Raw genomic sequence first — 14,839 nt, 5'->3', positions numbered from 1 at the left:
AAATGAAAGCATACTAACAATCCTGTTAGATTTGAAATCCCCATCTATCATTGAAATTGCACATATAAATATTTCTTTTATCATTATCAATTGTAATTTCATAGTAAGCTAAGGTGAGTCATGTTGAAATTGCTATTATAGGGTCCAATACACTAACAATCAAGTCATTGACATTGTATGATATAAGTTTATTTTAGTTAGTTCATATTTAGGTTATGGCTTTTTTCTAACAATCACTGAAGTTGAATTCATCTCTACCAACTGATCAACAGGTAAAATAGTTCAGGTCATGGCTAGTGAAAGGTTGTTAGTAAGAAGCAAATGCAGTGTAAACAAAATTATATGTAAATTCATTTTTAGCTCACCTGACCCTTAGTGAGCTTTTCTCATCACTTGGCGTCCCTTGTCCGTAAGCGTCTGTCGTCGTCTGTTAACTTTTACAAAAATGTTCTCTTAGACTACTGGGCCAAATTATCTTGAAAACTAAAATAGATAGAGAGAAACTTTAAATTGCAAAAATGATCAGCAAGACACGTTCAACAAATAAGTTTAATGGATGAAATCGTAAGTGGACTCTTTATTAGAGTTATTGCTTGATGATGACTTTTACCAATTTTTGGAGTTTTGCCTTATATCTTAAGAATTATAATAGATAGATAGAAACTTAAGTAGCAAAAATGATCAGCAAGACAAGATCTACAATTAAGACAATATGGAGGAAATTGTTTAACGACTCCTTATTAGAGTAATTGCCCTTTAATGACAATTTTCACCATTTGTTTGGCGTTTTGCCTTATATGATAAAAATAATAAGAGATAAAAAGACACTTTTAATCTCAAAAATGATCAGCAAGTCAAGATCTACTAACAAGTCAAATTTTGCCTATATAGTTAGTAGAATGTCACTTTTTATAGGAGTGATTGCCCTCTTTTGTGTTTTGAGCAAAAACTAAAGAAGATAGAGAGAAACTAAACAGACTAAATGATCATCCATACAAGATCAACAAAACAGATTTTTGTCATGATTTCTATTCTCATCTACAATGTTGGAGAGTGTCCTTTGTTGAATATGCACATAGACCAAGGTGAGCGACACAGGCTCTTCAGAGCCTCTAGTTACGTTTACGGGACGTATTATGGTATACCGTTGTCCGTCTTTCCGTCTGTCCGTCCGTCCGTCTGTCCGTCTGTCCGTCCGTCGTCAACATGTCGGACATTAACTAAAAAACGCTCTAACCAATTTGCATAAAACTTTGGTGAATTGTTTATATCTATTGACGTGAGCTCCCTTTCATTTTTTATAAATTTTAGATTTTACATTTCCAAGTTATGGGGTTTTATTCATTAAAAAGAGGGGGATTTTCCAGTTTTCGGACTATAACTCAAGAATGCTTTCACCAACTTGCAAGAAATTTTGGTTAATTGTTTATATTTATTGACATGAGCTCCCTTTTGATTTTTATAAATTTTAGATTTTACGTTTCCAAGTTGGGGGGTTTAATTCATAAAAAAAAAAGGGGATTTTCCAGTTTTCGGACAATAACTCAAAAATGCTTTCAGCAGTTCTCATGAAACTTTGATAACTTGTTGATATCTATTGATGTAAGCTGCCTTTAGAATTTTATTAATTTTAGATTTTACATTTCCGAGTTATGGGGTTTTATTAATTAAAAAAGGGGGGATTTTCCAGTTTTCAGACAATAACTCAAAAATGCTTTCAGCAATTCTTATGAAACTTTGGTGAATTGGTTATATCTATTGATGTAAGCTCCCTTTTAGAATTTTATAAATTTTATTTGTTTATAGTCTTGACAACAGTACCGGTATTTCTCAACAGCATAGTGTATTGTACATCAGCAAGAAATCTTTAATTGAATATAAATTCAATTCATATAACCAATAATAGTCATATATTCTTTGACTACATTTATTCAGAAACCTTTAATATGTCCAATATTAAATTACAATCTAAATTCAGACCTGTATCAAGCTTGAATATTGTGTCCATTTTTGCCCCAACTGTTCAGGGTTGGACTTCTGCGGGCGTATCCAGCTGCACTCAGCAAAGCAGTTTATTTTTTCAATTCTATTAGATTTGAGTTCCACATCTGTCATTGAAATCATATAAATGTAGGGCTTTAAAAATACATGTATATCAATTGTAAAGGCATATGAAAGGTTATATAGTGATTTTTGAATTGTGATAATAATATTTAATATGAGTTGTCATTTCATCAATATTAAAAATACTCGGAGAAATATGTTTTTATCTGAAATATGTTTTCTTGAATTTTAAAGGGAGATAAGACAGTCAAATTACTAATTCATATGAAAATAGATAATTCATGGAATCTTATTGACATGATACGGGGTATGTTCTTCTCACATATTTTATGATGGTATGATACTAAACCCCTTACGGGAGGGATTGTACTTGATTTTCATATGATGAAGACATAATCTTTCAATCAGTTTAATTGAGGTCTGGAGCTGGCATGTCAGTAACTGCTAGTAGTCCTTTGTTAATTTATGTATCATTGTCATTTTGCTTAGTTTCTTTTGTTACCTATTCTGACATCGGACTCTCACTTCTTTTAAACTGAGTTTTACTGTGCGTATTGCTGTGTGTTTCTTTATTCTACATTGGCTAGAGGTATAGGGGGAGGGTTGAGATCTCACAAAACATGTTTAACCCCGCCGCATTTTTGCGCCTGTCCCAAGTCAGGAGCCTCTGGCCTTTGTTAGTCTTGTATGTTTTTTTATTTTAATTCATTTATATTATTGGAGTTTATTATGAAGTCCATTTCTACTGAACTAGTACACATTTTAATTAGGGGCCAGCTGAGGACCACCTCCGGGTGCAGGATTTTCTCGCTGCATTGACGACCCATTGGTGGCCTTTCAAGTTTGGCTGTTATCTGCTCTTTGACCGGTTTGTTGTCTCTTTGACATATTCCCCATTTCCATTCTCAATTTTATAACATATTTTTCTTCACATATATATCTTAATGACTATTAACAGTTTTGGTTCAAATTTATGTCTGTTTCATAGAAAAATAAAGACATTTTATAAGGAGTAGTACATTTATAAAGACTTGACAATTGTATAGAAATAAAAACGATAACCCTGCCTTCCCTTCATATGACTTTGAAACTTAATTGATATATGGTTAAAGAAATACATGTGTTCAATTTCAATGTTAGATGTGGAATTCAAATCTAAAAGATTTGGAAGTATAATGTTTATTATACTGTGCTTGCTTCATACTAACAACCTTTCTCTAGTGATGATCTAAAATATTTTTGTCAGAAACAATGTTATATCATCATGCAATTTTGCTTCAAAGAGCCACATTTTCCATAGGTTATCTTAATCATAAAGTACACTGTCATGACTGTGTAGGGGCGCAAGACATTTGGGCTAAATCATGGGCGTGACCATGGTATTATTTGGGCGAAAAATTGTGGCGTAAAGTTTACATTTGGGCTAATTATTTTTTAACTCATACAGGTAAATTACAGGTAGAATTTATCAAAATAAAACCTTTATAAAAATGTTCATTAGGAAACCATGCTAGTTTGAAAAGAAAAGAACTTAAAGTTTTACACCATTTAATTGAAATGATTCTGAAGTGAAGATCAGACAATATCACAGTATCACAATATTACAGTGTTAAAGGGGCATTAGCTACGAGATATCCAAAACCAAAAAAAATATATATCATTAATGAAAGTGATAAAGTGAAATAATTATTTGCTTTTAGCAGCCAATTTAGTTCAATTTTGTCAGAATAAGATAAATAACATCACAGATGAATTATTCACTTGCAAGTGAATAATTCGACTCTTTGAATCCGTATTCATGTGACCTTTAATTTAACCCCTTAGCTGGAGATAGGTTATTCATGTATTCAGCTATTAAAAGTAAAAGAATGTCAACATTGAAAGTGAAACAAGGATGAATCATTTGGTTGACTGATTCAATCCACAAAAAAATCATTCTAACACTTCAGGTAAAAACGATGATAAACATACTGTTTAACCTACAATATGGGATCAAACAGACCTAGAACAATTCAATTGCATATGGTCGGTATCAGTTTATGTTTATATTTATGTTTATTTCGAGTTATATGACCTTCTGCAGTCTTCGGAGGTCATCTCAATGGTTGAATAGATGACGTCTAGACAAAAATACAAATGAAGTGTTGATACATATTATCGATTCCATAATTGTTAATTGTTAGTCCCCTACCGACGAAGTCGAAGGGGTCTTTAGGTTTGCACTCCGTCCGTCTGTCTGTCTATCCGTCTGTCTGTCCATCCGTCTGTCTGTCCCTCTGTCAGTCCGGCAAATCAGCTTTCCACACTTTTTTATTCGTTCTTGAAGATATTGATTTGATATTTGGTATATAGTTTTATCATGACAAGTTATAGATCAAGTTCAAATTTTGTTCCGGTCTGATGATTTAATCCAGAGTTATGGACAATCCTAGTCAATTAAGATTGGAGTCCAGCGCACCTACCACATGGGGGATTTGAACTCACAACCTCAGTGTTGACAGGCTAGTGAAACAGTAGTTCAACAACTTAGACCACTCAGCCACTGATTAAAATATAGATACTTTACATGAAATTTACCTTTACATGGGAGGATTAGCTCAAATGTCGACTCTAAAATTTAGCCCAAATCTCAACTTGCAATTGGCCCTAACATAGCATATATTTAGCCCAAATGTTACACCAATTAGCCCAAACGTGTATCTCCAGATCCCCTGTGTATATGTGGAAACTCAAAAATTGATTGATTCATGCACTTAGAATTTTTGTCAAACAATTAAAGTTTGCAGGATCTATTTTCACAGTAGGATTTCTCTCTGACTATAGAAGTTTATATAGATCTGACATCAAAATAATATGAATTCATCACTCATAAGAGAGCAGGGCTTTTTCTTGAATTTAGTAGGTTTTGAAATTCAAACCTTTGACTATGCTTTTATAAAAATATAAAACTCCATTTATAATACATTTTTTAAATATGCATTAAAATAACTTATATTTTTGTTTTATTAGTGAATCTGTCAGACCATTTGTCAAGCGTTAAACATGTTATCTTGGTATTATCTGGTAAAGGAGGTGTTGGGAAGAGTACAGTGGCTACACAATTAGCAGTAGGATTGAAACAAAAAGGCAAAAAAGTAAGATTTAGTGAATATCTTGATAATAATAAATTTAAACATCCAGTTTTAATTGTATTTATTGAAAGCAAACTGCCAGCATTCATTGACACTGTCACATTTCTTGGGTAAAGATTGCATGAAATGCAATCAAAACCCTATGGAAACTGACTTGATATCTAAATCTTCCAAGGTTTATCACTATTTTTGAGATACACAAAATATAGTGCTTTGATCATAACATTCTATACATCCTATCCATGAAATCCAGAAATTTATCAATGGAATACCGTAAATTGGGAAATTTTGGCGGTTTTCTCTCGAAAGGCATGTGTTTTATTTTGGTGTGTGTAATTTTGGTGCTTCGTCCAATTGATATGTTTAATTTTAGAACAACAGTAGTGAGCAAGCTCATTCATATTTGCCTTTATTTACCCGTTTATTGACAAAATATCATTGAATTTCTCAAACTAGAAACACGACAAAGTTAATTTAAGGAAGGAATCGGATACGGATGCAGTCTTCGCGCTGAACCACAGGCCTAGCAGCCCAGGCTTGTAAAATTCCTTTCAGGCCTGTAAAAATCAGCTCTACAGGCAAACAGAATCTAACTAAAATTTTCCAAAAAATTGAACTCTGGGCCTGTAGATTTAAAAGTTTATTGTGAAGACTGCGGATGCAATTGCAAATAATTCTGTATATCGTGGTTCAAAGCTGAAAGAAAATATGAAATAAAATCTTAAACATTAAAATCAGATGATTTATTTTTTACAAATATCATATGAAATAAATTTTAATCATCTCTTGCAATACATGTTAATCTTTGGAAGATAAAGGATTACAAAGAGTTTTGATATTCTAATTACCAATAACGGCGTCTAATCAGCAATAGCTTTGCATTTTTATGACATGTGTGAATAAAAATTCATATTGTGTTTTCTTAACATTTTCATAAAATTGACAATTAAGTAAAAATTATATTGTGTTGTTGTCAAAGTATACCAGGTATTTATTTGCAGATTTGGCTATGTATGGAATTGTAGGAAATATACGGAAGATATAATAACATAAAATATTTTCCGCAACAATTAGCATTACACATTGTCGTACCGGTACGCGATTTTGGCGTTTCATTTTTTAGTGTTTGTTTTATTTTCGTGTATTTAATTTTGGCACTTTCAATTGAGGCACCAAATAAACCAAAATAAAACTACAACCAAAATAACCCAATTTACGGTATATGCTCAGATATTCAAGTTACAAAATGATGTTATACTGGTCAAGAAAGTTACATAACTTGTGAAAGGTGCAGGAATCTAATATCTGTTCTAAAAATATCAATGATGTTATTGTTAAAGAAATCTTTAAAATTGGAGTTATTGTCCTTTGTCCATAATTGTAGTTGAATCAACTAGAACCAATGCTTTATACAATGCAATGTTTAATTTTACTTCGTACTGATAACTTAAAGCAATCTTTACCCTTCTGTGCTTACAAGCACTTTGATTTTGCAATTTTAATAGAATAACCTTCATTAGGTACCGGTATGCAAAGCAAAATGCACATGATCTAGGAGCATAAAACATCAACACATGATCTAGGAGAATAAAACATCTACACATGATCTATGAGCATAAAAACCAAAAAGGGCCTAAACAAACAAAATCTGAAACAGATTATTCAAGTTGAATTTTCAACTTCAGTTCTAATGCAATTATGTAATTTTATTGTCTTGCCTGCTATGAAAGTTGCAGAATACAAGACATAGGGATTACAATCCGGCAGTAGCGGTGGCGAGATTTTCCCCTGGAAATATATAAATGTATGGAAAATTGCATTGTAAGGTCTCTCAAGCTTACATTTCTCTAATATATTTTTAAAAATTCTTAAAGCAGTGCTGTTTAAAGAACAAAATTTTTTTTTTTCAGATATTGCCCTTGATCATTTGAACTCTTTTCTATAATTTTCATTATTGTGACAATAACACCTTGTGAATGCAACTCCTCTGAGACCAAATTATAGAAACTTTCATACTTGGAAGGATTGTTAACCATAATGTGTAGTTGACCATATTATACTCTCATTTTGATCTGAACATTTTTACAGAATTATAGGACTTTGAATATTTTTGGAGTATCGTGACAATAACACCTAGTGAATGCAACTTCTCTTAGACCATTTGACAAGCTCTCATACTTAGTACTATTGTTTGCCATCATGTTAAAGTTGTATAACCATTTTTATTTGACGTTTTTATGGGAGTTGTTGGACTTAGACCGTTTGTTGGAGTATTGCAACAACAACACCTTGTGAACACAACTCAACTGAGACTCTTTTACAGAAACCTTGTGTATTTGATCATATTCTACAGTCACTTTGATCTGATGTTTTTCAAGGAGTTTTGGGACTTTGACTATTTTTGGCGTCAACAATGTATTAGTTTGTGATTAGGTCAGTTTATGGGGAACCACTAGTGGTAGGTTAATGGTATTTGGTATGTAGATGCATTAGCATTTGCAAATCTCATTTATATTGAGATTATTTGGTCCTTCCCCGTCAGTCATGGTCTATTGACTTTAAATGTTTTGCAAAGTTTACATGTTAAAGTTTGTGATTAGATCAGTTTAAGAGGAGCCACTAATGTTAAGTCAATGCTTTTTGAGATGCAGTTGTATTAGTATTTGAAAGTTTCTTTTCATTGGAGATAATATGGCACCATGCCCTCATCAGGGTTCATTGACTTTGAAACTTTTACATTGTTTACAAGTTAAAGTTTTTGTTTTGGTTAGTGTAAAGGGCACCACTTATAAGTCAATGGTATTTGGTATGCAGTTTTATAAGTATTGGCAAATCTCATTCCATGGAGGTTATTTGGTCCTGCACATTAAGTCACGGTTCATTGACTTTGAATGTTTTGCATAGATTACATGGTTAAATATTGCCATTTGGATTCAATAAATGGAATCTGATGTTCAGTAGTTGTTGTTTGTTGATGTGGTTCATAAGTGTTTCTTGTTTCTTGTTTTTATGCCCCTGCCGTAGCGGTGGGGGCATAAAGTTTTACCCTTGTCCGCCTGTACGTACGTCCGTCCGTACGTCCCAAAATTGGTTTCCGTTCTCTAACTTGAGTTTGCCTCAACCAAATGTTATGAAACTTATACACAATGCTTATTACCAGAAAACACAGATCAAGTTTGAATTTTGGTAGCGTCACTTTAACCATTCTAGAGTTATGACCCTTTAGAAATGGAAAAATTGCAAAATTTTTATTTTCTTCTAAATATCAAGTTATTTTTATAATTGGAGTTATCTACCTTTGTCGATGATTATAGTTGAATCAACTACAACCAATGCTTTATACAATGCAATGTTTAATTTTGACTTCCACTGATAAAACACAGATCAAGTTGAATTTGGGTAGTGTCACTTTAACCATTATTGAGTTATGCCCCTTTATAAATCGAAAGATTGCAAAATTTTAGTTTCCATTCTGTAACTTAAGTTTGCCCCAACCAAACATTATGAAACCTATACACAATATTCATTACCACAAAATTAAGATCAAGTACAAATTTTTTGTTTCTGTTTTCTAACTTTAGTTCAATCAAATGTTAGGAAACTTATACACAATGCTTATTACTACATAATACAGATTAAGTACGAAATTTGGTGGTGACACTTTTACCATTCTTGAGTTATGTCCCTTTATAAACATAAAAATTGCTGAATTCTTCGTTTACGTTCTCTAACTATTGTTTGTCTCAACCAAATGTTTTAAAACTTATACACAACAGTTCTAGAGTTATGCGTGTTTACAAATAGAAAAATTGCTGAATTTTTAGTTTTTATACGACCGCAAAAAAAATTTTGTGGTCGTATATTGGTATGACGTTGGCGTCATCGTCGTCTTCGTCCGAAGACACATTGGTTTTCGCACTCTAACTTTAGTTTAAGTGAATGGATCTCTGAAATTTTACCATAAGGTTCAATACCACAAAAGGAAGGTTGGGATTGATTTTGGGGGTTATGGTACCAACAGTTAAGGAATTAGGGGCCAAAAAGGGGCCAAAAATAAGCATTTTTGTAACTTCCAGACATAACTTGTGTGTTAGTGTATGGATCTCTCTGACATTGTACCACAAGGTTCCATATCACAAAAGGAATGCTGGGATTTATTTTGGGGGGTAATTGCCTCAAAACTTTAGGAATTAGGGGCAAAAAAAGGGGCAAAAAACAAGCATTTTTCTAATTTCAGGACCATAACTTGTGTGTAAGTGTATGGATCTTTATGAAATTGTACTACAAGGTTTCATATCACAAAGGGAAAGCTGGGTTTGAGTTTGGGGGTAATTGCCCTAAACATTTAGGAATAAGGGGCCAAAAAGGGGCCTAAAAACAAGCATTTTTCTAGTTTCCAGACAATAACTTGTGTTCAAGTGTATGGATCTCTCTGAAATTGTACTGCAAAGTACCATACCACAAAGGGAAGGCTGGGATTGATTTTGGGGGTAATTGCCTCAAAATTTTGGGAATTAGGGACCAAAAAGGGGAAAAAAAACAAGCATTTTTCTAATTTCAGGACCATAACTTGTGTGTAAGTGTATGGATCTTTATGAAATTGTACTACAAGGTTTCATATCACAAAGTGAAAGCTGGGTTTGAGTTTGGGGGTTATTGCCCTAAACATTTAGGAATTTGGGGCCAAAAAGGGGCCTAAAAACAAGCATTTTTCTAGTTTCCAGACAATAACTTGTGTTCAAGTGTATGGATCTCTCTGAAATTGTACTGCAAAGTACCATACCACAAAGGGAAGGCTGGGATTGATTTTGGGGGTAATTGCCTCAAAATTTTAGGGATCAGGGGCCAAAAAGGGGGAAAAACAAGCATTTTTCTAATTTCAGGACCATAACTTGTGTGTAAGTATATGGATCTTTATGAAATTGTACTACAAGGTTCCATATCACAAAGAGAAAGCTGGGTTTGAGTTTGGGGGTAATTGCCCTAAACGTTTAGGAATTTGGGGCCAAAAAACAAGCATTTTTTCTAGTTTCCAGACAATAACTTGTGTTCAAGTGTATGGATCTCTCTGAAATTGTACTGCAGGTACCATACCACAAAGGGAAGGCTGGGATTGAGTTTGGGGGTGATGAATCATAAGGGGGTTCAAAAAATTTGGGGGGGAGGATTTTTTTTTCTTTAAAATCTTCCATTTTAAATTGGTTATTTATGATATATATAAAAGCAAATAATAATGATATGGTTTGAATAGGTAAATTAAAAAATTTTAAGTTCTTAGACCACATTCATTCGAATTCTGTGTCAGAAACCTGTGCTGTGTCAAATATTTAATCACAATCCAAATTCAGTGCTGTATCAAGCTTGAATGTTGTGTCCATACTTGCCCCAACTGTTCAGGGTTCGACCTCTGTGGTCGTATCAAGCTGCGCCCAGCGGAGCATTTTATTGTTCTCTACTTAAGTTAGCCTCAACCAAATGTTATGAGACTTACACACAATGCTTATTACCACAAAACTCAGATCAAGTTCAAATTTGGGTAGCGTCACTTTTACCGTTCTTCAGTTATGTCCCTTTATAACTATATCATATGCAAGTGGGGGCATCATCTGTGTCCACATGTGGACACTATCCACATTTATTTATATAGATTAGACCGTTGGTTTTCCCGTTTGAATGGTTTTACACTGGTAATTTTTGGGGCCCTTTATAGCTTGCTGTTCGGTGTGAGCCAAGGTTCCGTGTTGGAGACCATACTTTGACCTATAATGGTTTACTATTATAAATTTTTACTTGGATGGAGATTTGTCTCATTGGCACTCATGCTACATCTTCTTATATCTATTATACTACCAAAATTACTAAAAGGCAAGACATATCTCTGTGTCAACAGTTTATTTATATTGCCAATATATTTGATAAAGAGAATACTTAATGTGTTTAACAGATTGGCCTATTAGATGTAGACCTTTGTGGTCCAAGTGTACCAAAAATGTTTGCTGTGGAAGGCAAAGATATTCATCAGTGTCCAGAAGGGTATGTTACACAATTAAATAATGATCAAAATTACTATCAATACATTTCTAAAAACAGTTGAAATAAACTATGCCAATATTTTGAGTAAAGGTTTGCTGGCCTTTCGTGTTAGAAACAAAATTTTACTGGTGATGAAGTCAGCATAATCTAAACCAAATTAACACATTGTATACCATATAATTGCTCTCATCTTTCTCATAAAACTTTTGCTCTTAGACTCAGTGACTTTGGAGAAAGTGCTCAATGCAGGAAAATATAATACTGACACCTTTTGATCTTAAAAATACTGCAACTGCTTTATATTTGGAATTTTTTCAAAATAGACATATAGAGGATGACTTATGGTGTCCAACAATGAACAAAAAGCTTTAAGAAACTACTGTTCTAGAGAAAAGTTTTTAAGACAGTGACAACCTTTGACAAGAATCTTGAATTGAGACAGGCACAAATGAAGTAGTTGTGTGTTTACTGAACCCTTCCTTGATTACCCTGATTAAAATATAATGAAAATGTTTCCATGAAAAGCAACTTTCAGTAGATTAATTTAATTACATACCGTAGGTATTACAGAAGATTAAAAACACTTCTTGAAAAACCTAAAATATGCAGTTACTGAAACCAAGCTCAAAATATTTCATATGTTTGCAATGAAATCATACTTTCTTTAACCATTTGAAAGGAGCCATTTAATGAATTTGATTTTTGTCACACTAGATGGTTACCTGTTTATGTTGATAAGGAACAACAGCTAGGTGTAATGTCAATTGCTTTTTTGTTAGACGGTAAAGACGATGCTGTTGTATGGAGAGGGCCAAAGAAAACAGGTAAGTTATTTTGCGTAGAAATTATATTATCATTCACAGTAAAAAGGTATACATATATCATGCATATAAGATTCAGATCATAGATTCAATTCTTCTCTTATAGACCCCCTCCTCAATGCAGTGAGGGGGACATAAAAATATGTGGAGTGCATCTGTCTGTCAGCAGCCTGTTGTACGAACGTGTCATTAGTCTAATGAGTCATTAAGTCTTCATTAGCCTAATGCATCATAAAGGCTTAATGAAGACTTAATGACCCATTAGGCTAATGCCACGTTCGTACAACTGGCTGCTGGTCTATAAAGCATACTCACCTGTACAATTTTTGCCAATTTTTTTATAAAATTTATATCAAAGGTTTATATTAGCAATGGCTTGGAGGAGTTTGAAAATCAATGCAAATGAATTATATTTAAAGGAGTTATGCCCTTCCATTTATCTGTCCATCCATTTGGTCTTGTAAGCAATCTCACACATAAAATTCTTTGCCATATACATGTATATTTTAAAAAAAAATGATCAGCAATGTCATGGATGAGTTTGCAATTAAGTGCCAATCAACATATTTTAAAAAGAGTTATCCCCTTGGAAATATAAAGCAAATGGAAAATTGCATTGTAAGTTCTATCAAGCCTATTTTTCTTGTAGGATTTTATGAAATTTATATCAAAGGTTTAAATCATCTTGGAAAAGTTTGAAAATCAGTGTTAATCAAATGTTTTTGCAGGAGGTGTTTTCCTATGAAATGAAACTTATATGGAAAATGCATTGTAAGTGATCTCATGCCTACATTTTTAGCTCACCTGACCCGAAGGGTCAAGTGAGCTTTTCTCATCACTTGGCGTCCGTCGTCCGTCGTCGTTAGCTTTTTACAAAAATCTTCTCCTCTGAAACCACTTGGCCAAATTTAACCAAACTTGGCCACAATCATCATTAGGGTATCTAGTTTAAAAAATATGTCCGATGACACCGCCAACCAACCAAGATGGTCGCCATGGCTAAAAATGTACATAGGGGTAAAATGTAGATTTTGGCTTATATCTCTGAAATCAAAGCATTTAGAGTAAATCTGACTAGAGAAAAACTGATTATCAGGTCAAGATCTATCTGCCCTGAAATTTTCAGACAAATCTAACAACCTGTTAATGGGTTGCTGCCCCTGAATTGGTAATTTTAAGGAAATTTTGCAGTTTTTGGTTATTATCTTGAATATTATGATAGATAGAGATAAACTGTAAACAGCAATAATGTTCAGTAAAGTAAGATCTACAAATAAGTTGTCATGACCAAGATTGTCAGTCGACCCCTTTAGCAGTCATTGCCCTTAATAGTCAATTTTTAACAATTTTTCGTAAATTTTTGTAATCTTTTACAAAAATCTTCTTCTCTGAAACTACTGCGACAATTTTAACCATACTTGGCCATAATCATTATTAGGGTATCTAGTTTAAAAAATTTGTCCGATGACCCCGCTTTCCAACCATCATGGCCAACTTAGTTAAAAATAGAACATAGGGGTAAAATGCAGTTTTTGGTTTATATCTCTGAAACTAAAGCATTTAGAGCAAATCTGACAGGTGGCAAAAATGTTCATCAGATTTAGATTTATCTGCCCTGAAATTTTCAGACAAATCCGACGACCCGTTGTTGGGTTGCTGCCCCTGAGTTAGTAATTTTACAAAAATTTTGCAGTTTTTATACGACTGCAAAAAAATTTTTGTGGTCGTATATTGGTATGACGTTGGCGTCGTCGTCGTCGTTGTCGTCGTCGTCGTCCGGCGTCGTCCGGCATCGTCCGAAGACACATTGGTTTTCGCACTCTAACTTTAGTTTAAGTGAATGGATCTTTATGAAATTTTACCACAAGGTTCAATACCACAAAAGGAAGGTTGGGATTGATTTTGGGGGTTATGGTAATAACAGTAAAGGAATTAGGGGCCAAAAAGGGGCCAAAAATAAGCATTTTTGTAACTTCCAGACATAACTTGTGTGTTAGTGTATGGATCTCTCTGACATTGTACCACAAGGTTCCATATCACTAAAGGAATGCTGGGATTGATTTTGGGGGTAATTGCCTCCAAATTTTAGGAATTAGGGGCCAAAAAAGGGGCAAAAAACAAGCATTTTTCTAGTTTCATGACAATAACTTGTGTGTAAGTGTATGGATCTTTCTGAAATTGTACTACAAGGTTCCATATCACAAAGGGAAAGCTGGGTTTGAGTTTGGGGGTAATTGCCTTAAACGTTTAGGAATTTGGGGCCAAAAAGGGGCCAAAAAACACATTTTTTTCTAGTTTCCAGACAATAACTTGTGTTCAAGTGTATGGATCTCTCTGAAATTGTACTGCAAGGTACCATACCACAAAGGGAAGGCTGGGATTGAGTTTGGGGGTGATGAATCATAATGGGGGTTCAAAAAATTTTGGGGGGGGATTTATTTTTTTTTCCTTTTTTTTCTTTTTTTCCTTTTTTGTTTCTTTTAAAATTTTCCATTTTAAGTTGGTTATTTCTGATTTATATTTAAAATCAAATAATAATGATATGGTAGGAGATACACACCAAACAGGATGTGTAAATTATTATATAATAAGTATAATGCAATAGCAAGAAATTTTCAATTGCACAGTATTGCACAATAGCAAGAAATCTTCAATTGCACAGTATTGCGCAATAGCAAGAAATCTTCAATTGCACAGTATTGCGCAATAGCAAGAAATATCCAATAGCACAATATTGCGCAATAGCAAGAAATTGTCAATTGTACAGTATTGCGCAATAGCAAGAAATAT

The 14,839-nt window shown here is 33.5% G+C and overlaps 1 protein-coding gene across 3 annotated transcripts in view; it reads left to right on the top strand.

Moving 5' to 3' along the window:
- LOC127709730 (cytosolic Fe-S cluster assembly factor NUBP2 homolog) overlaps window positions 1-14,839 on the top strand; it is a 53,598-nt gene that overhangs the window by 12,733 nt on the left and 26,026 nt on the right. For all 3 annotated transcript variants that reach the window (XM_052215397.1, XM_052215396.1, XM_052215398.1), the window contains exons 2-4: window positions 5,074-5,198; window positions 11,140-11,228; window positions 11,943-12,052. In XM_052215397.1, coding sequence (XP_052071357.1) covers window positions 5,074-5,198; window positions 11,140-11,228; window positions 11,943-12,052 — 324 coding nt within the window. The remainder of the gene's footprint in view (window positions 1-5,073; window positions 5,199-11,139; window positions 11,229-11,942; window positions 12,053-14,839) is intronic.

This window comes from Mytilus californianus, unplaced genomic scaffold (assembly GCF_021869535.1).
Source record: "Mytilus californianus isolate M0D057914Y unplaced genomic scaffold, xbMytCali1.0.p SCAF_7, whole genome shotgun sequence".
Taxonomy (NCBI): domain Eukaryota; kingdom Metazoa; phylum Mollusca; class Bivalvia; order Mytilida; family Mytilidae; genus Mytilus; species Mytilus californianus.
The sequence above is the reverse complement of the archived record's forward strand: the minus strand, read 5'-3'. Positions and strand labels throughout refer to the sequence as shown.